Below are 25,992 nucleotides of genomic sequence, written 5' to 3'. Positions count from 1 at the left end.
AGATTCTAAACACGGGGTTTCCCTCGTTCTTTCTGCTCCACAATCTCCAGCTGCCACTGGGAGAGAGAGGTTACAGAGGGAACAGCCAAAAGAAGCCAAAACAAACAAACAAACAAAAATTACCATCGTGGGGTTAGCGACTTCAAGAAGAAAATGATCGTTTAAGGAGAAAGCTTTCATGTGCCTTCTCTTGGGCTCCCATCCCAGTTGCGGTAGCTAATAAAAAACACAGACTGCTCATTTCAAAATAAAAAGTTCACAGGATGAAAGGTGGGAGATTAGACCCATCAGAGGCGGTGGAGGCAACCCGGAATCAGAAGTTAAATTCCTGGCAAATGCCCACGCAGCGCGCTTTTCTTGTGAGGGACCCGGCAAATGGTCTCCAGCGCCCCCACATCTGCTCCATCCCAAAGCGGTCCAGAGGGCCAGGCAAAGCTCTGCCTTCAGCACCATGGGAACCTCAGAGCTGGTGGCCCAGGCATCTTTGTCTTTTATCTCACCTGTGGTTCTCTTCACCAGAATAAAAGGAAAAGGCAGAGCTCTTAGCAAAGCACAGAATAGCAGTTCTGAACCTGGGGTCTACCTGCTGGGGACTCGGGGAGCCCACATGCACTCTGAAAGTTCATGCAAGTTGTTGTGCCTACACAATGTACTGGGCATTTCTCTGGTGGAAGCATCTGTTGTTTCATCACAAACTCAAATGGATTCTTGACATGGAAAAAGCTTAAGGGCCACTGCCTTAGACAGTCTTTGAACGGAGAAGGCATGCAATGAAGACCCAAACTGTTACTCTCTGAAGTGTAGACCTTTATACAGTGTGCAGACTGAAAGATTTTTGTGGCCCAAAGAATGGGACATTTGGGATTGTTAAGCAATAGCAGAAAAGACTAAAATTCATTCAAGGTCGTACTCCCAGAACAGAAGCAGGGGCAGACAGACACCTCTACCTGGGCCCTCCTCTACCACTGTTCCCACTGCACCACTGCAACAGAAAACAATTAAAAGAATAATCCATTAGGATATTTTTTAAAAATGTCATTGAGTAAAATTGGATAAATGTAGAAACGTTTTTCACTTAGCACACAAACGTGGTAACAAAAATCAGTCTGTAAAACTAACGTGCAGGAGCTCCCGTTGCAGCTCAACAGAAACAAATCTGACTAGTATCCATGAGGACACAGGTTCGATCCCTGGCCTCACTCACAGGTTAAGGATCTGGCATTGCTGTGAGGTAGGTTGCAGACGTGGCTCGGATCTGGCGTTGCTTTGGCTGTGGCGTAAGACAGCAGCTATTGCTCTGATTTGATCCCTAGCCTGGGAACCTCCATATGCTGCAGGTGCAGCCCTAAAAAGACCAAACAAACAAACAAACAAACTAACTAACATGTTGACATGACTCTTAAGACCTGTCTGGATGGGTGCTTTAATATCTGATTACTGGGGTCTGATAAGAAACTGTCAACAAAATGTCCATCCGCAGAGACAATGGAGGTAAGACACACCATCTCCTGACTTCCAAAGGGCTGCCGGCAGTTGTCTGAGAATTCGATACTATCAGCTGGGAAACATGTAAACCAGGTCCTTCCAGGGCTGGGATGGACCATATGGTCCCAGCAGAACACTTCAAACAGGCAGCTGTATAGCTATAATTAAATCTGTAGTAGTCATGCTATTATTTATGTAGCTGATTTTTTTTTAACGTACCCTCCACTGAGATCTCTGAGAACATGCACCAAATTAGAACAATAGAAAACACTGAAGAAGCAAAAAAAGAGAATCAAGGGGAGAATTAAGTTCTGACACAAGAGCAGGCAATGGGTATCAAAAAATTTTCCCGAGAGGTTCTTCCTCTGTACCTGGTAGGCTCTGACTGAGCACCAGGAGGTGGCGACACGTTCCTGAAGTGAGTAGTGGGCCCGAGGGTCTGTTCATGCCTCTGTCCCACGTTACACTCCACTGCAAAGCTCTACCTCTTTTTGCCTTTGGAATTTCTGAATTCCCACGTGGCATTCACTTTACATTCATCAAATCAGAACATCTTAAAAGAACTCAAAGACAATCTGGCCCAAAACTATGTTCCTTACATACAGTCCTTTGCTTCTTGACCCTTATGGTGAAATAAAAAAGTATTCAATGAAAGAATTAATTCCAATGTCACCTCTGCCCACCCACAGCCCTGGCAGGATTCAGTCTCCCTTCTCTGGGATGAGACTTCTGCCACTCTACATTATTTAAAGATTTGTCTCGCAGTGTGTACTCAGGACCCCTAAAAGGCAGAGACTGGATCCGATTCATTTTTGTAGGCTTGCTCTGTAGTACAGTGCTTAGTGCAAAGGAGGATTAAAGAAAGGCTTCATGAATAAGTTAGTGATGAAGCTCTATTTCCTATCGAATTCATACTTACATTAAAATAAAAGCTGCCTCAATATACCCTCAAGAAGCCCAGGCCACACCAGCAAATGATGAGAGACCCTGGAGGATGACAGGCCATCCTGGACCTCCAGGTCCCACCAGGCTCCCAGCTTCAGGCAGTGGCTCCAGCCTGTGAAGCAGAAGAACTGCCTGGCAGAGCCCATTCCACTCACAGAATCAACTAGACCCCCAATAAATGAATACTGTTAACTATTTGATGGAGCATTCTTCATTCCAGAAAGAAGGAAGACCACTAGAACCAGTCCCAGGGCCACTGAACACCAGTTTGAAGAAGAATATGAGCTTGCATCTACCTTGGTCCCTATCTGTGGCCCTATTTTCCACTCTTAAAATTATAATACCACCTCCTAACCTCTCCCAACAAAGGGCATGGTCTTTAAGGCATTAGCCTGCCATCACCTCCTTTGCCTAGCAAAGCAATAAAGCTATTTTTTATCTCCTTTGCACCCCCCACAAAATAAATGAAAACAACTGCCTCCATGAAACATGCACCTGGAGTTCCCACCGTGGCTCCGTGGTTAATGAATCTGACTAGGAACCATGAGGTTTCAGGTTCGATCCCTGGCCTTGCTCAGTGGGTTAAGGATCTGGCGTTGCCATGAGCTGTGGTGTAGGCTGCAGACGTGACTCAGATCCCGAGTTGCTGTGGCTCTGGCGTAGGCCTGCGGCTATAGCTCCAATTAGACCCCTAAGCCTGGGAATCTCCATATGCAGTGGGAGTGGCCCTAGAAAAGGCAAAAAGACAAAAAAAAAAAAAAAAAAAGTAAGAAAGAAAAGAAGAGAAAAAAACATGCACCTGCTATCACAAGTTTTACGTCTGGAGCAACTGTTGGTTAATCTCTTTTCTTTTACTGGAAGGCAACCTTTGTGAACTTCCTACCCCTCAAATCTTCTCATCTCCAACAGGTATGGCTGAGTTACTTCAGTTACCTTCCCAGGCTAGTGGCCAGGCATCTCACCATCCTAGTTCCCATAACCAAGCCCCTCAACTGTTTTTGAAAATGGGCACCTTTGGAAAATCTGAATCTGCTGAAAGTTATAAACTTTCTGTCCAAATAAAGTAGGATTTTCCCCGTTATTCACTTCATGTTTGAATGTACACAGTGTAATTATTTATTCTTGCTAAATTCTTTGTGGGTTCAGCCCGCCAAGATCATTCCCCATCTTGATTCTATCATTTAAAATTTAGACAGCTAACCTTGTCAATTTTGTGTCCTCTGAGAATCTGGTAAGTATGCCTTGTGTCTCAATCCAAATTGCTAATAAACCTGTTCGGCAGGACAGTACGAGCTAAAAAGTCCCATGGCACTGGAAATTCCTTCCACCTTTACATTGGTTGTTAATTCACACACTCGAGTATAATTATTCTCTAGCTGAGAACCCTGTGATGCTCACACAGCTCTCAGTTCATCAAAGAGTTTACAACTACATCGTCATGGACCCTAAGGACGCCTTACCACAACCAAGTGACCTGCTCAGGAAAGAAAATGTGATAAATATACTTATGTTCTTCTATTTAACCTATATAAGCCAAATTAGCTTTGTAGGCAACATGCAGTCTCTGTCATATCGTCTTTTTTTTAGCATCTCCTGTAAAACTGCAACCATTCTTAGCTTGCTAACCATACAAAAACAGACTACCAGCCGGCTATGACCCTGACATTATCTCTTCAATTCTGAAGCAAACGGTGAAGACAAACATTTAATCAAAAATGAGAATAGGCAGCTACTAGATAACAGTTATGGTAGCAGCATGATGGAGAAGCATAATGTGCAACCAGAGCTTACAATAGCAGGCTCTTGTCTAAACCAGGAAATCCCAGGAGACTACCCTGCAGAGGTGACCCGTACTGAGACACAGCGGGTGAACCTCAGGTGCCTGGGCAGGAAGAGCATTTCAGTTGGAGGAACCAGCACTGTGCAAAGGGCCTGGGGCAGGGGGAAGATGGTCATGTTAGTGGATCTGGAAGGACCATGTGTGTGGTCAGAGTAAAATCAACAAAGGAGAGAACCTTGCAAAACCACTCTGGAGAAAGACATTCGGCAGGATAAGAGGGGACTGTGCTAAAAACTCTGGGCTCATCACACAAAAATGGTTTTAAGTCATGAGCAACAACCTCTGTAAACTCCTTCAGTGCACAGCCGGTCTTGTTTTTCATCTATATATCTCACAGTGTTTTATCAGCCTGCTACATTCTCAGATTTGAAAATCCTAATGGTTTGTATGAATGCAAAAATAATTCTTAACATCCTACTACAGACTGGATAGCGGCTTGCTACCTCCAGGAAAGAAAAGAGGAAAGAGAAAACACCACCACCGTAAAATCTTACCTATAGACGCCTATGGAGACTATATCCTAAATTAGGATCTATTCTAATAAGAATTTTAAAATTCCCCAGTCTTTTATTTTGCTACTTTGTCTTGAACCACTTCCAAAATGACAAACATACTGCCTCATTTTTTTCACTTGTTCCATTTTCTCCTACTTTGTTTCACAATGTGTGTCCTACTCTTCTAGTCATAAGGAGGCAGGAGAAAGCAGGTGGGGAAAGAGGAGTAATGTCCTTTAAGCACCGAATTAATCTTTCCTGGTGCACTTTGCATGATCACCTCCTTTCATCCTCATAAGAACATGAAAAATAAGTTTTTTCCCACTTTTTCAAAGGCTCAGAGACATTAAGTGCCCGCATAAGATCACTCGGCTAGTAAGAAGGGAAGCTAGGATGTGAACCAACATCTCTAGGATTGTATAAAACCCAAGCTTTTCTACTACATTACGCAAAACACATTTCCTGTTATCCAAAAAAGCTCTAAAAGGGCTCTAATTTTTTTATTCCTCTGATGTAAATGCTTTTCTCCTACTCTTTCCACACTGAGATATTACAAGTAGGAGTTTAGATCAAGAAGGCACAGCTGAATTGAAAATAATTTGCTCATAGCACAGTTCAGACCATGACAGCACATGTGAAGAAATCTACAAGCTCATAGCACAGGGAACTATATCCAATCACTTGTGATAGAATACGGCAGAAAATAATATGAGAAAACGAGTGTGTGTGTGCGTGTGCGCGTGTGCGTGTGCGCGCGCGCGTGTGTGTGTGTGTGTGTGTAAGTACGTATTAACTGGGTCACTTTGTTGTACAGCAGAAAATGACAGAACATTGTAAATCAACTATAACAAAAAATTTACAAAAAAGAAATATACAAGCACAAGAGCATATAGCCATTAGCATAACATTAGAGAAGAGAAAATCTTCTAACAGCCTTTTATTTTAACAATATCTGCCTGTAATGCTACTTTAGCACATCTTTTCAAAGTGATAAATGGTAGAGAATTTTTTTAAACCAGAGACCAAAATGTGACACGAATTGAGGTCTTTCCTATGCTCACTGCGCTCCACCCCCTCAGCAGGACGTCACTCGGGAACTCCCACAGACACGTGGGAACAAGACCACAGGGCCATCAGCCCAAGAAAAGCCCTTCGTGACACATTTTTACGGATGTTTTCATAATGTCCGGATGAAAAGAGCTACTCCCTGAGGATTCCCCGCTTTGAAGAAAGAGTTTCACAACTCTTTTAAGTAGTAGTGACAATTGTTTTTTTCCTAAACAAAGTCTTCCTCCAGAGTGAGTGCCTGGGGATGCTTCTTAGACAGGCAATGAATTAAGCATCAAGTTTTTCTTCATATGAAGCATCAATGTAGAAGCTATTTACTGAAATTCCTAAAATGCCTTTGCTTATTTCTCAGGATCATAAATAAGCTGATATGGAAACAGGCTTTACCCACAAGTTTCATCTGAGAAACAAGTAATGCAGCCAAAGATATGACAAGAAGAGATAAACTTCTCTCATCTCTGACCGAAAGAAACACGTCATCCTAATATATAGCTGGATTTCAACTTGACTTGTTCTTTTAAAAATTTTAATAGTAAACAGATTTTTAACAGATGAAAGAGCAAACTATATTTAAAATGTTAGCATTTACGTGATTATTCTCACTGAAAAAAAAATGTGTATGTAATGTATGAGATGCTAGGCAAGAAGGTGCATTTCGAGAAACTGGTTAACCTAATGAAACATTCTGTCAATTCTCATGATCATAAGTACTAATTTTTAAAGATGCCAGAAAGAAAGTACAAAATGCTAACAATACTTTCAGAAATCACCTTTCTCTGAGAAACTCCCATAGTCATAGTCATTTTTGCAACCTTTAAAAAAAAGACTTTTGAGAAAAAGGGTGAGCAGAGGCTGATTCTCCCCAATTAGTCATCATCGTCATTACACGCAGCAGCAAACTTACACGGCTCCTGCCTCGCCCTCCACCCCAGACCCTCTGCCTTCCCGGCCCCCTACCCCATAAAGAAGATGAGACGTACACAGTAAAAAACAATAACAAATGAGGCCCTCTGAAGTGACAAAGAGTAAGTGTCTTAGACGGTGTCAGAATTTGAGACAGGAATAATCAACCTGAGCCAGAATGGTATAAGGAGAAAGCAGCACTTGACCTAGTTCTTAAAGTAAAGATAGGAGGAGGTCCCGTTGTGGCTCAGTGGGTTAAGGACACAGGTATCCATGAGGACATGGGTTCAAACCTTGGACTCACCCAGTGGGTTAAGGATCCAGCATTGCTGTGAGCTGTGGTGTAGTCTGGCAGCTGTAGCTCTGATTGGACCCCTAGCCTGGGAACTTCTATATGCTGCAGGAGCAGTCCTAAAAAGACTAAATAAATATATAAAGTGAATGTAGGCCGGGAGTTCTCTTGTGACACAGCAGGTTAAGGATCCAGCATGGTCCCTGAAGCAGTTTGGGCCACCGCTATGGTACAGGTTTGATCCCTGGCCCAGGTTTGATCCCTGGATGCCATGGGTGTGGCCCAAAAAGAAAAAAAGAAAAAAGTAAAGGTAGGTCTTAGAAAAGCAGAGAGAAAAAGAGACATTTGGGTCCAGTGGAAATGTAACGCTATTCACGGCGGCCCATCAGACACATTTCACCAGCAGACAGAGCAGCGGATACAGAAGTTAAGAACATGAAACCCCAAAGAGCCAGATTAGCAGTGTAGCTAATCTGAGAAGTGAGGAGTGAGACCTAAAACAAAAATGCCTTCCAGCCTACCCAGTCTTACTGCAAAACAAAACCAAAGATAGCAGCAGCACATTTCAATAATGAAAATGACAGTGACAATTAAGACGTATAAAATTTAAAGTGTCTTAAGCACATTTTTCACACAACAACCCTGTGGAGAAAGTGGTTCAGACTGAATTATAAGACCTGTATTATGAAACAGGACACTGAGATTCAGAGAGTTAAGGTTTACCATGCTTATTTAAGTCTTCAAAGCTATTCCTGTGATCAGCTTCATGAAAAAGTTCAATAATAATTGTTATTTTCCTCTTACCAGAAAAAAAAAAAAGAATTCAATGATGTGTATTGATCAGACTTAATGACCTAGAAGTGAATATAGCAAGAATGAATACTGAACAGCCTGCAAGTTAAGGGACGGCAGTGTTTCTCAAAGCCAAGAGAGACTCTATAATTCAAGTGAGTATCCACTATGATCCCTGGACAAGTCAACTGGCTAATTCATCTAACCTACTTTTGCTAATTCTACAGGTAACTAATTATTTAAAAAAAAAAAAAAGTTAAAAAAAGGTTAACATTGAAACCCCGTTGTATTTCATCCAATCTGGGGGCGGGGGCTACTGGCCATGATTCAAAGAACTTTAAAAGTCACATTACTTTCCATTTGTTGGATAAATCAAGTCATTCACTTGTATTGTTAAACTGTGGAAAGTTAGGTTCCAATTTCTTTCTCACATTTCTTACCTAATATTTCCTCCAAGGAAAGATATTTTATTTGGCTAAAGCTCTTATCTTCTGTTGTTTATGTTCTCTAAAATGAAAAGATGCTTCTAAAGTCCCTCATTTCTCTTTGAGTGACGGCTCTGGCCCACACAGTTATCTTGTCTTTCACTGAACGGCTGCACGTTCCTGTCAGCACCACACGGTTTAGGTGGCCACTCCAGCTAGACATAAACTCTCCATCTGAGATCATATTTTAGGCTCTACTTTTAATACATCAGCCTCTTCTCAGTGACCTCCATCAATACCACTCGGGGGATGGGAACAAAACAAAAGGCTGGTTCGCTGAGTCTTTTTAATCACTGTGGCAGCAGAAACTCCAGTCACCAAAGACCCTTAAAATTTTTTTTAATTGATGGTTTATTCATTTAATAACAATTCTGGGGATTAGCCAATTCAGCATGATGTGTGCCACAAAGATAAATCTAACATACTATCAGCTGGACACCTGGGGCTTAGGACCTAAAAAAGTTCAGCAGGCAAATGGGCAGAATTCACTGCACTCACTTAGAGCACAGGCTCCAGGGCCAGAATGCAGCTCTACCACTTAGATGCTATTTAACTGTGGAAAAAATTCCTTAATGTCTTCGGCCTCAAGTTTACCAGTATATAAAACATGGTTGATAACAGCAACCAAAGCAGTAGTGTAAAAAAGTCTCTAATCTATGTCAGTCGTCATTAGTTACACTTTGTAGAAAAAGAGACTCAATAGTATGAGAAAGAGCCACTGAAGGAGCCACAGTGCCTCAGTACTGAAATGATTCCCTCTAAAATGATTCAGTTACCTTCTAGCCTCTTGTATGCATACACACAGAACACTGATGAGGCAGTAATGTCAACTGGGTATGATTTACCCCTGGTTTCAGATTGCAAAAAAATTACCACCACCATTTTAACATGGCGGCAGAGAAAAAATGGAAGCATGGCCTTTCAATTTCAGTTCAGCTCTAGGGAGTGAAACTAGACCATTGGTGGTAACACCAGGAGAAATGGGGAAGCTCTGCTGGTGATTGATACGGTCATGAAATTCTGCAGAGGGGAATCACCAACTAGCCACTAGGTCAATCTGACAAGTGAGCCGCCCTTGTCTTTCTGAAAAAGGGCAGGAAACACTTCCTCCCATGGCTTGACATCTTTGTAAATCTACTCTGCAGAGATGCCTTGTTGGGAAGAAAGTAGGGAAGCAGGAAAATCTGCAAAAACGCCCCAACATGTGATAATGGGGTCACTGATCTTTTGATGTTATCCCAGATGACAACACTCTGCCAAAGCCCCTCATAAAGGTACAGCTTTTCATTTAACCGACTTCACAGTATGTATCTAAGTTCCCTTGAAATCCTCTGGAGAGTGGAGGATGGGGAGGAAGGAGACTCGGGACCAAAGAGCAAGTGTGTGGGACAGGGCTTCAAAGAAAACACTTGTCCAACCCTTTTTGTGATTTTTCCTTTTTGTTCCAAATGCTGACCACCAAGAAGGGCTCTTGAGAGGAAGCCATTTTTGGTTGCCAAGGAAATTCTCACAAAGCCAAGGATTCCTCTTAGCGCTGGAACGGCAGCTCCTGAAGTAGAAGCCATCAAAACCATACAGGTGGCCGAGCCTACAAATACTGCACTGTTCACCTCCTTACCCCAGAATACAGGCGGATCAGCCAGCTCAGAGATCCAATTAGACCAGGAGAATAAACCCAGTTTTAGCCTTGATATTTTAAGCTTCTGAAAAAAAAAAAAAAAATCCCCCAAAGTGAGCTGGGAGGCAGATGCTAGTGACTGAGATTCTTTTCACTTTAACTGAGTTGCTAAGCTTTCAGTGGAGTGAATCATAAAAGAGGAACTCAAATCTGACGGGCAGACAGTCTCCGAGCATTGGAGGAGGATTTATTAAAGTGCTTAAAAGACCTGGACACCAATTGGTATAATCTTTGGGGAAGGTAACTGACAACACACGGTGACCCAGCAATTTTCCACTTACGAAAATTTCTCCTCAGCAGTACTCGTGAAAGAATGAACAAAAAATTACAATGAGGCTATCTCTGAAAGGCTTGTTTGTAAAGGCAAAGAAAAGAAAATAAGTACACATCTATTAATAGAAGATCATTTAAATAAAATATGATTCCTGTATACTATAGAGCCTTTAGGAAAAATAAGGTAGATGTCTGTGGCATTGTTAGGTTTTTTAAAAATCCAGTTGCAGAGCAATATGATCCCATGTGTATTTTATATAAATAAGTATATACATTTTTCTGCATAGAAAAAGTCTAGAACTCTGTATCAACCTGCTAATAGTGCTTATTTTGAGGGTGAGAATTCGTGCGCTTTCACTTTGTTTTATTCATTTTTGCTTTGTTTAAATTTTTACAGCAATTGTGTACAATTATGAATCAGAAAAAAATCAAAGTTTAAAAAATATGGATAATAAAATGTCCCTATAGCAGAAAAAGAATGAGTCCATGTTCATATTTACAATTATTTATAAAGGTTTCTATAACCATGTGCTCGGGGTATTTACCACAAGGTGCTGTTGCTTTCTGTTTTCCACTTCCAAGGAAAAAAAAGGTTTGGTTTTGTTTTTTTTAAACAAAGTTCTAGTCAGAGGTAGGGAACATGTGATATGAGAATACACATCCATCAAAGATAATTGCTGATGGCATTCAGCTACTTTCTGCAATCTAGTTACTGGTACTAGGTACTGACTCTGCAATCTAAGTACTGGTACTGGGTACTGTACTACAGGCACTGGGCATTCGCTACTTTCTGCAATCTAAGTACTGATACTGGGTACTGCCTCTGCAATCTAAGTACTGGTACTGGGTCCGTCCTATAGGCAGACTGCCACATACTGGAAAGAGGAAAAGGTGACATCAAATGTAAAACATGCCAGATAATCATTTAAGACAAGTAAACTCTGCAAATCCTTTTGTGAAATGTTGAATATGGGAATGTCCTGCAGTGCTCCTAGAGTTTGACTCTTGGATGGGTACAGGTGACGGGGTGGCTCAGGACCCCACTGGGCGGCTCCATCCTCTGCCTACACGTCTGATGCCCTTTTCAGAACAAGAAGGACTAAGATGCTTGTCACTGTTCCTTAGACCTCTGGGGAAGGTACCTATGAGTCACCTGATTTACCCAGGTAACAACCAAAAAAGCACTGCAGGGAACAGGCACAATCATTCAAAAGCTCAGTTCTCGGTGGCCTACGCTTTTCATTATTATTAACTAATAATTTAATCTAATTGATAGTGCATAGAAACTATTTAAACTAGTAAGCTCACTTTCTCTCTTACCATACTTCTGTGGAACAGAAAAACTTCCTTTGCTGAGAGGAATAAGGTCTTAACGTCTGCAGTAAACATATTAAGAAGTTGGCCATGGAGTCTGCTGGGCTGTGTAATGCCCTGCAGTGGTCCTCCAATGCTTAATTTCAGGAACATCACCAGGTGATCCAGAACACGAGCAAATCTCTCCATCCCATCACACAAAAAGATCCCCAGTGCTGCTTTTAAAATGTAAATCAGAACACACAACATTCCAGGTAAAACTCCTAAAGCAGCATCTCACTGCACTTAGAATAAAACTAAAAGGTCTTTCTGCCTACTTCCCTGGTCTTACCTACCTCTCCACACCTGCTACCTCTGGTCCAATGACTCTGGTACTTCTTTTCTTCTTTCTCTGTGTTGAATAAACCACACTCATTCCTTCCTCAAGGCTTTACTCTTGCTTTTCATTCAGCCTGAAAACCTCTTCCCCTAGACCTTCTCTTCTCTGGCTAACCTGCCTCCGTAAATCAGCTTTCCTGGGCCTCTCCACATTACCCTGCTGTATATCCTATGCAGCACTTATCATTGTGTAAGATTATCTTGTTTACTGGTTTTGTTGTTTTCTGTCTATCTGTCCTCCAAAGCATAAGGACAAAAAAAAAAAAAATTCTCTGTCTCATTCACCTCTTCTTGAACCCTACTTCCAAGAACAATTTCTAACATGGAATATATGCTTTAAATGAATGAATGAGTTCAAATCATGGCAGCCCGCCATTAGCGGGGGGAATTTAGAAGTTCAAATTTGTTGTGGTTGGTTTTAAATTTTACATGGGTTGACATTTTACAAAAGATTCCTCTTTTCCTCACCTGAAAACACAAGAAAGAGCTGAGATTACCTGAGACAAGATGACGCAAAATCTGTTTTTCAAAGAAGAATAGTTTTCTGATCCAGATAAGTGGCTTTCACAGAAAGTACAGCATTATGAAAATGGGAAAATTCAACTGTCAATTTTAATCAGGACCCAGGTCCAAGAGCACAGGTTCCTGGAGTCAGGATGGACAGCGGTGCTTCTCAAACACTACTAACAACCACTTGATAATTATTTAAGAATACAGGAGAGAGCACAAGATGGGAGAAGGAGGCGAGAGAAAGTAAAAAAAAAAAAAAAAAAAAACTTGTTAAAAAGAGAAAAGAGAAGGCCAAACATGGGTTAATTATCTAAGTGGTAAGCTAATTTCCTTGTAAAGGGGCTCCAAAGACAACCATTGCAATGGCTTCTCCGGTACCCAGCAAGGCATCCTAGCCAAAGGAAAAGCCACTGAACCACAGAAAAGCTCACTGCAGTTACCAACACTGCAGTGACTAAGGACCCCAACGGCGATAACCACCTCCTCACAACATGCCTCTCTTCTCTGGTTTGCACAGATGTGATTCCATCTGGAGCTTTCCGACACAGCAGCATTGCACTGCTCCTTGAAAACAAGCTAAAGACAAGTATCATAAACTCAGCACACACCAGCCCTTCTGCTAGGAGTGGAGAGCCTTCCTCTGAGGAGCAGAGCAATGGGAGACCACCCACTGCTCAGTGGGAATCAGAGGGTTTTCTGGCTGAGCCATGGAAAAGAGAAGCAGGTGCTATAGTCCTTTTCCGTCACTGTGAATATGAAATAGCTAAGGGAACCGTTACGTGAGTCTCAGGATGGAAATCAAAACGAAAAAGTCACCTCGGCTGAATTTAGTTGACTCGCTCCTGCATCACACGTGGGTAAGAAAAGGATTAGAGGGTCATTCGATCACCAAATGTTTCTTTCTAGATTTCATTTTAAGGCAGGCATGGCTGAGCAGTTTCAAAACGTCTACCTGGTTTAATGATCTCATCCTCTTACTCTCTGACAAAAATACTTAAATTCAGGCAGATCTCTACAAAAAGACGAAGACTTCAAAAATAGAAATCAAGACAATCAAGTCTATCTCAGGATAATAGACAGCAGATAATGCTAAAAATGATTACAGTACACTTCAGAAATTACCTTAGGCCAAAGTCCACTAAGAGACCTGGGGAGAGGCTCTCAGATAAGCTGGCTAAATAGCAAGTATCATGAAAGTGATGACTAGATAAGAAGTTATAAGGTTATGTGAGCTGGAAGTGTCTCTCTAAGAATCTGCAAGGGGTTTCTACATCTATGGAGTGCAATTTCACTTAGGTTGCTCATGTAATTGTGTGATGTTACTGCATGACTGATTAACCTGGGAGGGGGAAAAAAAAAAAAAAAAAAAGCCCTTTTAAAAAAGGCATTGTACCACCGAGCACAGCATCTCCTCCAAAGAGTTAAAGCGAAGAGGGAAAATGCTAAGGTTTTGTTATTTTCACACACTCCCCTGGAAATGAGAACCAACCCACTGCATTTGATAAGCACCCACGGCAGCTGTAAATTTTTTCAAGAACCGAAAAGGAATAAAAGGCGATAGAAAAACAGATCAATCTAAGGTAATTGGGGAAGATAACTGGATAATGAAGAAAAAAACCCTCCATAGCAACAAAACAGAGGAGATTATTTATGTAGATTTACGAGTCAATGAGCTCCATATGCATTTTTTAATCTATTTTTCCCCAGGTGTTTTTCTGCTTAATAAATATATCATCCAAGTGGGAATATTGTTGAAGCACTGAATCACCTAAATTTTGGCGATGCACTTTTTTCTGCTGTTAACTATTTTGAGCTATTTCTCAATAAAGCAGCCGCTACTGAAATCCTAAGTACATAGGCTTGGCAGAGCCAGAGAAAGTGTCGTCCACAGATTTGTTTCTTCTGTTTTCCCAAAACAGAATCTCATAAAAAATATGCCCCTAAATGCTGTCACTACGTTGCTGTCAGAGAGAGAAACTCTGCTCCTCTTCAGAACTCTGAACATTAAGCCCATTCCTTGTGCTACTGGGAAGTTATATAGCTCCAGGAAGTTGGAAAGCAACATTTCAACTGTTCAAATTGTATTCAGGCGGAATAATCTGTCAATCAGAAAACTTCAGTTCCAGTTGGATGGAAGATTTTGGGGCCAACTTGGAAAAGCATACAGGACAAGTTTGACTTTACTGCCAAGATCATTTCCAGGACATTGGCTAATTAATTATAAAAGCTTTTTCAAAACAAATTTGAGCCTGGCAACATTCTTTTTCTACCCAAACAGAGAAAAGCAGGTTATAAAGTAAAAGCTTGAATTTACTGTGGTGGGTTTTTTTGTTTTTTTTTTTTTTTTTGGTTTTTTGTTTTTTGCCATGGCTTCATCTTTTTAGCAAGTCCACCTTCTTCTCACCCTAAAATGATCCAGGAGCTTGTGTATTTAAAATTACTAAAATAGCAGGTATAGAAACTGGAAATGTTCATTTGAATTTGTACTTTACCTTTGGTTATAGAGGAGATCATGGGTCAGTTACAAATCTTCTCTTCAAACTTTTTGGTAGGAAGAAAGGACAGTTTCTTTCTCTTTGTGGAAAACGAAGAACTCACTGGATTATGGACTATGGCTATTGTATTAGATACATGAAGATGGATAGTTGCTCTTACAATGATATATTCACCAACTTCATTTTCTGACTTTGAAAACAAAAAGAACAAAACTCTCAAACTACATCTTCCTGGTTTTGTCTTCACATGAACCCTGATGAATATGAGATGCTGGTGATAGGCATTTGAGGGCTGCCCAGATTTTCTAGCAAAACCTCCACCCACAAGCATAATGTTCCAACCTATTACTTCTAACACCAGAATCAAAACCTTATGTAATATGCATACTAAGCCATCAATTTCTTCTGCATATGCCCACATGAGAAGACACCCAAGAAGGTAAGAAATTTCTCTCTGCATTTATCAGCAGTTATTGACAAATTCCTGACAAGAGAACTATCTCCAATAAAACAAGCCTTCTTTTTTTTTTTTTTTTTTTTGTCTTTTTGCCATTTCTTGGGCCACTCCTGCGGCATATGGAGGTTCCCAGGCTAGGGGTTTAATTCGAGCTGTAGCCACTGGCCTACACCAGAGCCACAGCAACATGGGATCCGAGCCACGTCTGCAACCTACATCGCAGCTCACAGCAACGCCGGATCCTTAACCCACTGAGTAAAGCCAGGGATCGAATCCAAAACCTCATGGTTCCTAGTCAGATTCATTAACCACTGAGTCACGACGGGTACTCCAAGCCTTCTTGAAAAAGCATCAACCGGATATTCCCAACTCAGCCTTACCCAAATCAAGGCCCCTGGCAAACCTTATCATCAGAATGTTGCTTGGTCAATATTGTATAAAAGCCAAAATGTGAGAAACAGGGAAATTCCTGATGTGGCTCAGCGGTAACAAACCCAACTAGTATCCAAGAGGATGTGGGTTCGATCCCTGGCCTCACTCAGTGGGTTAAGGGATCCGGCATTGCCTTGAGCTATGTTTTAGGTCACAGACACAGCTCTGATTAGACTCCTAGCTTGGAAACTTCCATATGCTGTGGGTGTGGTCCTAAAAAAAAAAAAAGACAACCCTCCCCCGAAATATGAAAAATAGTTTTGAGGAAAATTCTCAACAAGTCCTAGTGGAATGTGTTTTCCCTTTCACTACCAGTATGACCCTAGCATAGTATCCAATATTTACATTATCTTTCCCCCATTTAATTTCAAGAGAGAGGCCAATGGTAGGAGGGCGAGCTCCCCACATTGGCACTGAAAGGGGGAGCAGTGCTATGAGTCAAGAATTAACCTCAGAGCAGAGGGGTGGTAATAAGCCCTAACCAAAGCAGAGTTCCTCTTCTGGGGAATGCCTGTCAGTTAGGATGAGAAATATTACACCAGATTTCAAAGAATCTTAAAAGGCAGAGAATGCTGAGCTTAACTTGAGAGAAGGTATCATGAGCTTTTGATCCAGCGGAGAAATCTAAGGGCAGTAATATGAAAAGTGTACTGAATTGGGAGAAAATGGAGACCAAGAATGAATTCCAAAGGCTTTCCCAGCATCTGTTCTGAGATAATGAAGGCCCTATTATGCCGCTGCAGGTGAGCGGGAGAAGAGAGAATCAAAAGTCATTTCAGAAGAAAGAACATAATTTTACCTTTCCTGCACTTTTTAGAGTTCACCAGGGTTTAAAAACTTCTGCCAGTTAAAGAAGAACACTGTCGTCAATAAGGCTCCGTTGCCTTAGGAATATAAAATTCAGACATTTTGGGTTTTTTGCTTTTTTTTTTTTACTTTTCAGGGCCGCACTCTCTGCATATGGAAGTTCCCAGGCTAGGGGTCGAATCGGAGCTGCAGCTGCCGGCCTGCACCACAGTCACAGCAATGCGGGATCCAAACCAAATCTGTAACCTACACCGAAGCTCATGGCAACACTGGATCCGTAACCCACTGGGCAAGGCCAGGGATCAAACCTGCATCCTCACGATGCTAGTCGGATTGGTTTCCGCTGTGCCACAAGGGGAGCTCCTCAGATTTCTTTATTCAGGGAGAATTTTCAACCAATTCATCCAAATAACTCATTTTACTTTTTAATGTAAAGTGCAAAATTACACCTCCTCATCATTTTCTACCAGTTTCAAGCCCAGAAACTAGGAAATGGCCCGGTTTCCATCATATTCTCTTGCAAAGAAAGCAAATCGAGATTCAAAACCTAATGGCTTTTCATTTCAAATAGGCTATGTACTCACTGTTTTAATAGCACTAACAAAAACATTGTCACCTCTGCCCACAGTACCCCCCAAAGTTAACAGCTGCTAGCATTCCCCAGCCCTTTGGCATTTTAACCAAAGCACTTTTCAAATAAATTATATTTAATCCTCACAATAAACCCGAGGTGGGAGTTACTACTGTTTCAAAGCTGAGAGAACTATAGATTTAAATTGCCCAGGTAAGGACTTCCCTTGCAGCCTGGCACTGTCACTGCTGTGGCCTGGGTTTGATCCCTAGCCTGGGAACTTCCACACGCCACAGGCGGGACCAAAATGAAAAAACTACCCAAGTGAATCCATCCGTAAGAGCTGGAGTTGAGACTAATGCTTATCTTTTGAACATGAAATCCCTCTACACACTTCCTGTTCCCTCAGAGAAGGTGAAAAAAAAAAAAATCTACACATACTGGTTCATTTTAAGTCAGGGAACCACCATTTCTGATCTTTTCCCAGAATCTTCTGGATACACATTTAGTCTTATATTTCAAAGAAGCAAGAATTCTTGGCTTACCTGGTCCTTCTCTGGTTTATCAGAAATGTCATTAAGACTGGAAGAAGTCAGATTCCTGTGGGTCATGGCAGGGCTACCTGTAAAAACAGAAGCGAACTCTAATTAAAGATGTCATCGAAAACACAAAGACAGTGGTTGTACAATTCATAAACACTCGCAGATGATAATGAGAATGGAGATGATGCTTGAGCTACATGAGGATGCTCCTAAAGAACTTTCTAGAGATGGAAGGTTAGGTTAGGGCACTAACATAGTTAAATGAAAAATACATAAAATCCCAAATAACTAGTTTAAGTCTTTTTTTTTTTTCCTGGCTCTATTTCAAGAGAAGTTAAACTCTGAAAGAAGTGTGTAAAGTAATAAGCATAAAAACGAAATCTGCTCCTGGATTTGATGTGCACTTGGTAATAGCCCGTTACATACACCCTAATCTACCTACTTCCATTGCCCACAGAGATGGGATCTTTCCTCCTGTCAGCAGAGCTGGCCTGGGGGTAAAAGACCTGGAGCTCCCCTTCAGTCCTGCTCCGGGCACCGCTTGCTCTAATCAACCCCCAATGTCACCTGCATCCCGTTCTCTGGCAGACACTTTGATCAAGAATGTTTCTCCTGGGAGTTCCCATTGTGGCACAGCAGAAATGAATCCGACTATCTGTGAGGACATGGGTTTGATCCCTGGCCTCGTTCAGTGGGTTAAGGATCCGGTGTTGTCTGGAGCTATGGTGTAAGTCGCAGATGCTGCTCAGATCTGGTGTTGCTGTGGCTGTGGCAGAGGCAGGAAGCTATAGCTCCAATTCGACCCTTAGCCTTGTAACCTCTTGATGCCATGGGAGTGGCCCTGAAAAGCAAAAAAACGAAAAGAATATTTCTACTTAGTGGGCATCTGATCCAGAATCCTCATTCTTTGCCTCAAAGCAATGTTATCACAGCTCCCTTACTGCCTGCATTCTCATTTACAAGACTAAAGTAAGCATACCCCTTCTCCCTTAAGATGTCAAATTCTTTTTCTTTCTTTTTAGGGTGCACCCATGGCATATGGAAGTTCCCAGGCCAGGGGCCGAATCAGAGCTGCAGCTGCTGGTCTATGCCACAGTCACAGCAACACCAGATCCGAGCTGTGTCTGCGACCTACACCACAGCTCATGGCAACACCAGATCCTCAACCCACTGAGCAAGGCCAGGGATTGAACCCGAATTCTCATGGATACTAGTCGGGTTCATACTCTGCTGAGTCACAATGGGAACTCCCCATGCCAATGGACTGATTTCATCAGGAATACTCAATTGGAACCAAGCTCCCCAGCAGTACAGCCACTGTGGGTAAAGCCCATTGGCATCCAGTGACTTTACACAACGGTTATGAGAGAACAAACAGGAAGGACTTCTAGAAGACAGACCATTTTCAAGTGCACTGGTTAATCAACAGAAGACTGAGCTTTCATTCTGCAGCTGGACCTGAAACTTCCAGGCTTACTAAGCAAAAGAGTAACTTTTCAAAGCCGAGGTGTTTGACCCACCCCTGCAGGGTGCTGAGTGTGCGTTCATCATCTAATCCTCAGCCATCTGACTCAGGCTGGTCTTCACACCAAGAGGACAAGGGTTGAATAACAAGCACCCAAGTACGAACACAGCTGTACTCTTGCTTCCACGTAAGTCTTTAGATCACAGACTTCCGTACCTTGAGCTCGAAACTTCCACACGTGATTTTACAAAAGACGAAAATCTACCCCTAATGGTTTTATGTCTAGATAACAGCAGCTCTTTAAATAATATAATTGTCTTTAACTACTAGATCAATTTTCTTGAGTTGGCAAAACAGGATATTTTCCACTCTGCTGCATTTCATTGAGTAAGCATGGCCTAAATCTCTTAAACCCTTTACCTGGTGGGATGTTTTATTCTAGGAAAATGTGAGCACAGGGCATTTTTCAAAGGAAAGTAACATCTGAAAAACTGCTTTATGAGCAAAATTAAAAGAACCTCTTTGAAAGCCACATTTTCCTCTCTGAACTGCATACCAGGTTTCTAGTGACCACTCAATATAAAAGACACCACGCACAAATATGAATGCCCCAAATAGTGCCGGGCCTGAAACTAACAGGAAATGATGAAGATAGAGAATTTACATTAAAAAAAAAAAGTTTTTTTGGACTAAATGGGTGGAAATCCTATCTGCGTCAGTAAAGAAACCTGAACTATATATTCTTAAAGCAAGGACGCCTTAGCAATCTTAACCATAAGGTAAAGGCAGCTCATGTAAATGAATAGAGAAGACTGATTTCTAATTATGCCATCAATTATACATATGCAGCAATACTGAAAGGAATTTGAAAGCAATTTTTCATTGGGTAATTTAAATGTCCTGGGCAATATTCTAAACTCATTGATTTGCTTTGGAAACTCTATAAATACTGCCAACAACCCAAGCACTGTCCTAACTGCTGTGAAATCTGAACAGGAGTAAGCCAAATGAGTAGTTTCCATGATAATGGTAATCCTGATTGACGTCACCACTTTTCCAAGAAGCTTCACACACTATCTCATCATTCCTTTCATTTCTGAAAGGCAGTTATAGGATGGCTATCTATATTTATACCATATTTGGGGGAGGGTCGGGAGAGTGGTGTTGAGAAAGGCACAAGGACAAGAAGATTCAGGAACTAGATGGGAAATTTAGAGGTCAATGTTAAGAAAGAATGGAACCTACTGTCCTTCCAACCTTATCTGATTCTCATTAATAAAAACATTATTAACAACTTCACTGATGTTTAACTTTGGAACACACTGAAAGAATTCAGAAGTCGACACTTCTAGGTAAGCCTTAAGCAAGTGGATCAGCATTCCTGCATCTTTTCCCACCTCTCTTCCTAGCAAATGCTACACGGCTACCCACCAACACCCTCTAATGCCCTGAACCAGAGACAAATGCTTCCCCATGTCCTCCATCAGTGGTTCCCAGAGTGTGGTCCCCAGACCAGCAGTACCAGCATCATCTGAGAATGGGTTAGAAATGCACATTCTTGGGACTCACCCCAGACTTTCTACATCAAATTTGGGGTATGGGGGCCTAGCGATATGGGTTTTAACAGACATTCAAAATGATTCTGAAGCAAGCCAAAGTTGGAGAACCACTGCTCTAAATAAACCTATTATTTTAACCAGAGGGTATGTCCTAGTCAGAATGTAGACTGAAGGAATCATACACAAATTGAAGTAGCAAGAGAGGGAGCCCTGATAACCTTGTCCTTCCAAAGCCACTGCTCCAAACTACCACACCTCAAGCAAATCATAAATTATAGTATTCTTGCCACATAAACACACACAACAAGGTCATACGTAGTCTTTCCTCTAAATCTTCACCAACGCAATCCAACAAATAAATAACTTTGTTTTAGGAACTCACTGTTTAATCAACCTTTTCCAGAAACATATCACTGAAATCAAAGAAGACAAGGACAAGAGATTATAAACTAGATTACACCTGGAGATCAGAAATGTGAGTGTGGCACTTTAGCAAACCTGGGAAGCTGTCGTACAACAGGTCCCTAACCATGTTCTATTGTGGGGATTTTGCACCTACCAGCCAACAGGACACACTGTCAGAGTAAGTCAGTGCTTTCTAGAGTTTTGGCCTATAATGTAAATTTCATTATCCTGAAACCCTGAAGGGGTGGGGGGAGCAGAGAAAATGTCACCTTGCAGCAAAAAAGTGAAATACAAGCTCACCCCAAAGGAGGCTACTTCTTGTACAGGGTGGTGATTCCTCTACTCAAAGCCACCACTAGTGGGCCTTTTCTAGCTACATCCTAGGGCACAGAAATGTCTCCTAACCACACTTGGTCCAAAGAAAAATTTTTTTTAAGTTTTATTTTTTTTAAAAAAAGAAGAAGAACCAGCCTTGAGTGTATAATCATAATTCATTTCAATAGCACTGTATTTTGGCCATAAGAAAGAGAAAGCTTTGGAGAATCATTTTCAAGCAGTTTCACACCATCTACAACAATTTCATTCTCCAAGCACTCACTTGGCAGGTACACACTGTCTCCTATAAAAATTAATTGCGTTCTGTACCAAGTTTGAAAATCATTGTTATTCTTTAGTACATATGTAACAATTCAGAAATCCCTCTGCAGTTGTATCTATTAGATACAATATAAAAGAGTGAAGAGAATGTACAGCACAGAAAGATGATGATACTTACAGGTGTTCATATTAGGTAAAAATGTAAATGTGTATGTAATGCAATGACACATAAACTAATGAGCCTCTGGATACATTCTCTGTATCCCCACTAACTCACTGATATTCTTCTTCCTCCTTTGTTGACATAATAAATCTACTAGAAAATACTTATATCCAAGATTGTTTCAACTAACCTGTTTGAGAATTAAGTACTTTAACTTACCTTATTTTACTTAATCTTCATATAAACATTTTGAGATTACTGTTACTATGATCACTTTATACACAAACAAAATGAACTTCAAGGAGGTTAAGTTCATGATCACAGAGCAAGTCATAAAACTATAATTTAAATCTGGATCTCTTACTACCAATTCCACCGCCTCTGAGGAAAAAAACACTAGTCCATGTTATTTACATAAACAAAGATATAAGCTTCATTGTTCCTAATGAAAAGAAAACATATTGTGCAACCCCAGAGAACATACTCTATTTTCATGCCAATGATGTACCATAGAATATCACCGAGGATGTTTAAGGCAGAAATGTTCTCGGTTTCCAATTTAGCTGTTTCCAAAGATGGAGGCTGTATTTCTTTACTTTTTCCTTTTCATAAAATAAAAGGAGAAATATATTGAACTCAGCTACTCTGTCTGCCATGGTGATTAGATAGAAGCCCAAAACCACAGCTCTGTGACAAAGAAGAAAGGATGCTACAAACAACAGCCAAGTGACTACAAAAGCAATAATGCCACCTGCTTCTACATGTCCTAATTCATAGCCCTTGCCAAGCGCCTGCAAAATTCCACAATGTATACAGCCAATTCTTCATCATTTCCACTTTGGTTTTCCACCTTTCAAGGTACTCCAACTCTAATTTCTTTCCATTTCAACCACTAAAAACAGGAACATAACAAGACAAAGAGAATAAATCAGTTGGGATACTCACAATGAGTTTGACTGAGTAAGTCTAGAAGGAATAACTGAGATAAGCTTGGATTTTGTCAGACCAGTTTTCTAGTCTTCCATAGCAAAGGACTATCAAAAGTGGTCCCCACCACAAATAATAAAAAAATGAGCATGTCATGAAGACCTCCAACCCATTCTCATTGCCCACATCCAAATAAAATACAGAAATATTTAAAACATAAACATTATCCTAAGGAAAGTCAAAAAGATCATCAGAAAGAGTTCTTTGAAGGACATTCATCACTAATAGAAAATCAGTTTGGATATTTTTACTTGCACAATTTTAAATTATTTTGTTTGATTTAGAAGATTTCCGTTGTTTGTTAGTTTGCGATTTAACACGTAAACTCCGAGAGCCCAGAACCAAGGCCCTTGGTTTGTCTTGTTCACAGTTAGCCTCTGAGCTTGGCACAAGCAGCACTTAAATATTTGTGAATGAAGGAATAATAGCAACTGGGTATCATTTTACTTTCAGTTGGAGCCACCACTGTAAACACTACTGTTCAAAGTCTATTTCCTATGGAGGGAGATGCTGTGTGCACACTCCGAGAACCTTCAGACTTGGAAAGCCTCAGAGTAAATAAGGAATAAGTGTACAGAGGCCCAGGGCTAACAGAATGCTCAGACCCTGCCGAGTTGGCTGAAAGCCATCAGTCAGCAGTGGAAATGAGGTAAGAAGAAAGCAAGAGGAGAAAAAGAAACAAACCCCTTATGCAGGAAGAACCAGGAGGTGAGAAGGAGAGGAGTTCAAGAAGGCATCAGAACTTCAATGCAAGGAATGGAGAGGCTTGGGTAGAGAAAAACCTGCGGGAACTGAAATAACTCAAAGAAGGTGATTGGTTTGCAAAAGGAAGCAAATTGGGGGAAGGAAGAAGACACCCAAAGATCCAGGTAACTATCAAAGTCAAGTTCTAGCCAAACGTTGAGGTCATCCCTCATGCACGGGGCAAGGATAATGGCGAGGACATCCTTACAAAGAGAGCTGCAGGTGGCAGAGGCTACACCAGGGCCAAGCAAACACAGAGACGTCTGTTTTAAAGTCCATTCTCTATCCTTTTGAGACTTCTGCTGTCCACGTGCACCTTGGTGATCTATCCATCCTCAATTGCCTTGACCCTGATCCTTCCTATTGTACTTTCTGAACTATTCTATGGGCTTTCCCCAAGATTCATTGTTAGGACTTAGACATCTCTAGGTCAAATACACAAAGTTCTTCTCTTGTAAGTTTTTTTAAATTTTTTTTTTTTTTTTTTTTTTTTTTTTTTGGTTATACCTGCACCATGCATTAGTTCCTAGGCCAGGGGTTGAACCCTTGCCACAGCAGTGACAACACCAGATCCTTAACCAGCTGAGCTATCAGAAAATGCCAAAGTCTTTAAATTTCAACCAGCAAAAGCAAAATGCTCTAACCATAGTGACACCCAGAGTAATACCACTATGGATTTAATGTTTATTGTGATCTAAACTGGCAGTTTAGTTTTCTAAAGGCATTTCACTCTCTTTCTGTGCATGCACACACACACACACACACACACACACACACACACACACACCATTTTAAAAATCTCTACTCAGCAGAGGAAACATTCAGAAACAAGCAAAGCCTAGAAAATTTACTAAAATAGGGTTTTAGTAAATTTACTAAATTTTTTTAAATTTACTAATTTTTTAATTTTTAGTTTTAAATTAAAACTAAATTTAGTTTTAAATTAAAATTTAAATTTTTAAATTTAGTTTTAAATTTTAGTTTTTAAATTTACTAAAATTTACTAAAATAGGAAAGTCCCCACAAAGGACTTCACAGGATTACATGTGGTATTTGTAATTATTTCTCTGTGTCACCCCGTGCATTTGTGAATGCACACATACACGATATAAAGCTATGAACCAAAAGTTGCACTGTCCAAAGAATATAGGCTGAAGTACATAAAATAATTTGTGACCCTATCTCACGAAAATAGAAAAGGACAAAAACAACGCCACCAGCAAAACTACGATATCTAGGAAAAGGGTAAGTGAGAAAGACCAGTGGAAGATTATGACAGAAGGAAATGAATGCCTTACTGCCTTCATTCCAAAAAGGTGCCGACCCAAAGTGATTTTACTAAATCACCTTATACCAAGTTGAGGAATTTCAATAGGTCTCTGCAGCAACATCATTCCAAGCCCATGTACCAGCGTCTGACTTCCTAAGTTGGGCTGACTCTCTTGTATCTATATGTGGATACTGGATCCAAGACATAGTAAAATTTCACTAAATCAGATTAATGGAGAAATTCTCTCAATTGATGAAGTATCCAAACTTAAAATGATATAAGAAGGCTACCACTTCAAATTAGCATATGACTCAGCAAATGAGTTTATCCCTTTCCCTTCCTAGATACTTTTAAAATAATAGATTAAAAAACCTTAAAAAACAAAAAAATATAAAACCACATCAACTAAAAAACTAGTAGTGATTCCCGCTTTGGCGCAATGGGATTGGTGGCATCTTGGGAGTACTGGGACATGGTTTCAATCCCTTGCCAGGCACAGTGGGTTAAGGATACGATGTTGCTGCAAGCTGCAGCATAGGTCACTGAAGCAGCTTGGAGCTGGCATTGCTGTGGCTGTGGCATAGGCTGGCAGCTGCAGCTCTGATTTGACCCCTATCCTGGGAACTTCCACATGCCGCGGGGGCAACTCTAAAGAGAGAAAAAAAAAAAAAAAAGGTAAAATCTTTTCTAGCAAAGGAAAAATTCATAGGAAATATCTAAGATTGATAAAGCAGAAATAACAAGATAGACACATTATAGAAATATATGATGATAAGCATGACAAAACTAAAAGAAAAGAAATAGAAACAATTTAAAGGGTTAAAGTGACTGCTACAAGAGCAAGTCTAAGAACAGGGAAGAGGAGGCAAAGGAGTTTGCTTTTCATTAGAAGTCCTCTGTGCTCTCCAATTTCATAACCATTTGCACATAATACCCTAATAAAAAATGTAATACATATGTCTATTTATTATATGATAATGTTAATTAAATCTACTTGTATTATTTCGAAGTACCTGAGGTTAAGTTGCAACACTACTGACC

The 25,992-nt window shown here is 40.8% G+C and overlaps 1 protein-coding gene and 1 long non-coding RNA gene across 14 annotated transcripts in view; one reads left to right on the top strand and one right to left on the bottom strand.

Annotated features, from left to right (window-relative positions):
- SLC4A4 (solute carrier family 4 member 4) overlaps positions 1–25,992 on the bottom strand; it is a 347,209-nt gene that overhangs the window by 137,359 nt on the left and 183,858 nt on the right. For all 13 annotated transcript variants that reach the window (XM_084971070.1, XM_021100504.2, XM_084971072.1 and 10 more), the window contains 1 exon segment: positions 17,765–17,841. In XM_084971070.1, coding sequence (XP_084827196.1) covers positions 17,765–17,841 — 77 coding nt within the window.
- Positions 16,756–24,316, top strand: LOC146400860 (uncharacterized). The gene is made up of 2 exons (XR_014812668.1): positions 16,756–18,468; positions 18,946–24,316. It is a non-coding gene; the product is annotated as an uncharacterized LOC146400860 (long non-coding RNA).

The sequence above is a fragment of the Sus scrofa genome, chromosome 8 (assembly GCF_054392235.1).
Source record: "Sus scrofa isolate SSC_HxYL_T2T_F1_AM1 chromosome 8, Sscrofa_HxYL_maternal_Yorkshire_Landrace_v2.0, whole genome shotgun sequence".
NCBI lineage: Eukaryota > Metazoa > Chordata > Mammalia > Artiodactyla > Suidae > Sus > Sus scrofa.
This window is presented reverse-complemented; position numbering and strand designations above follow the sequence as displayed.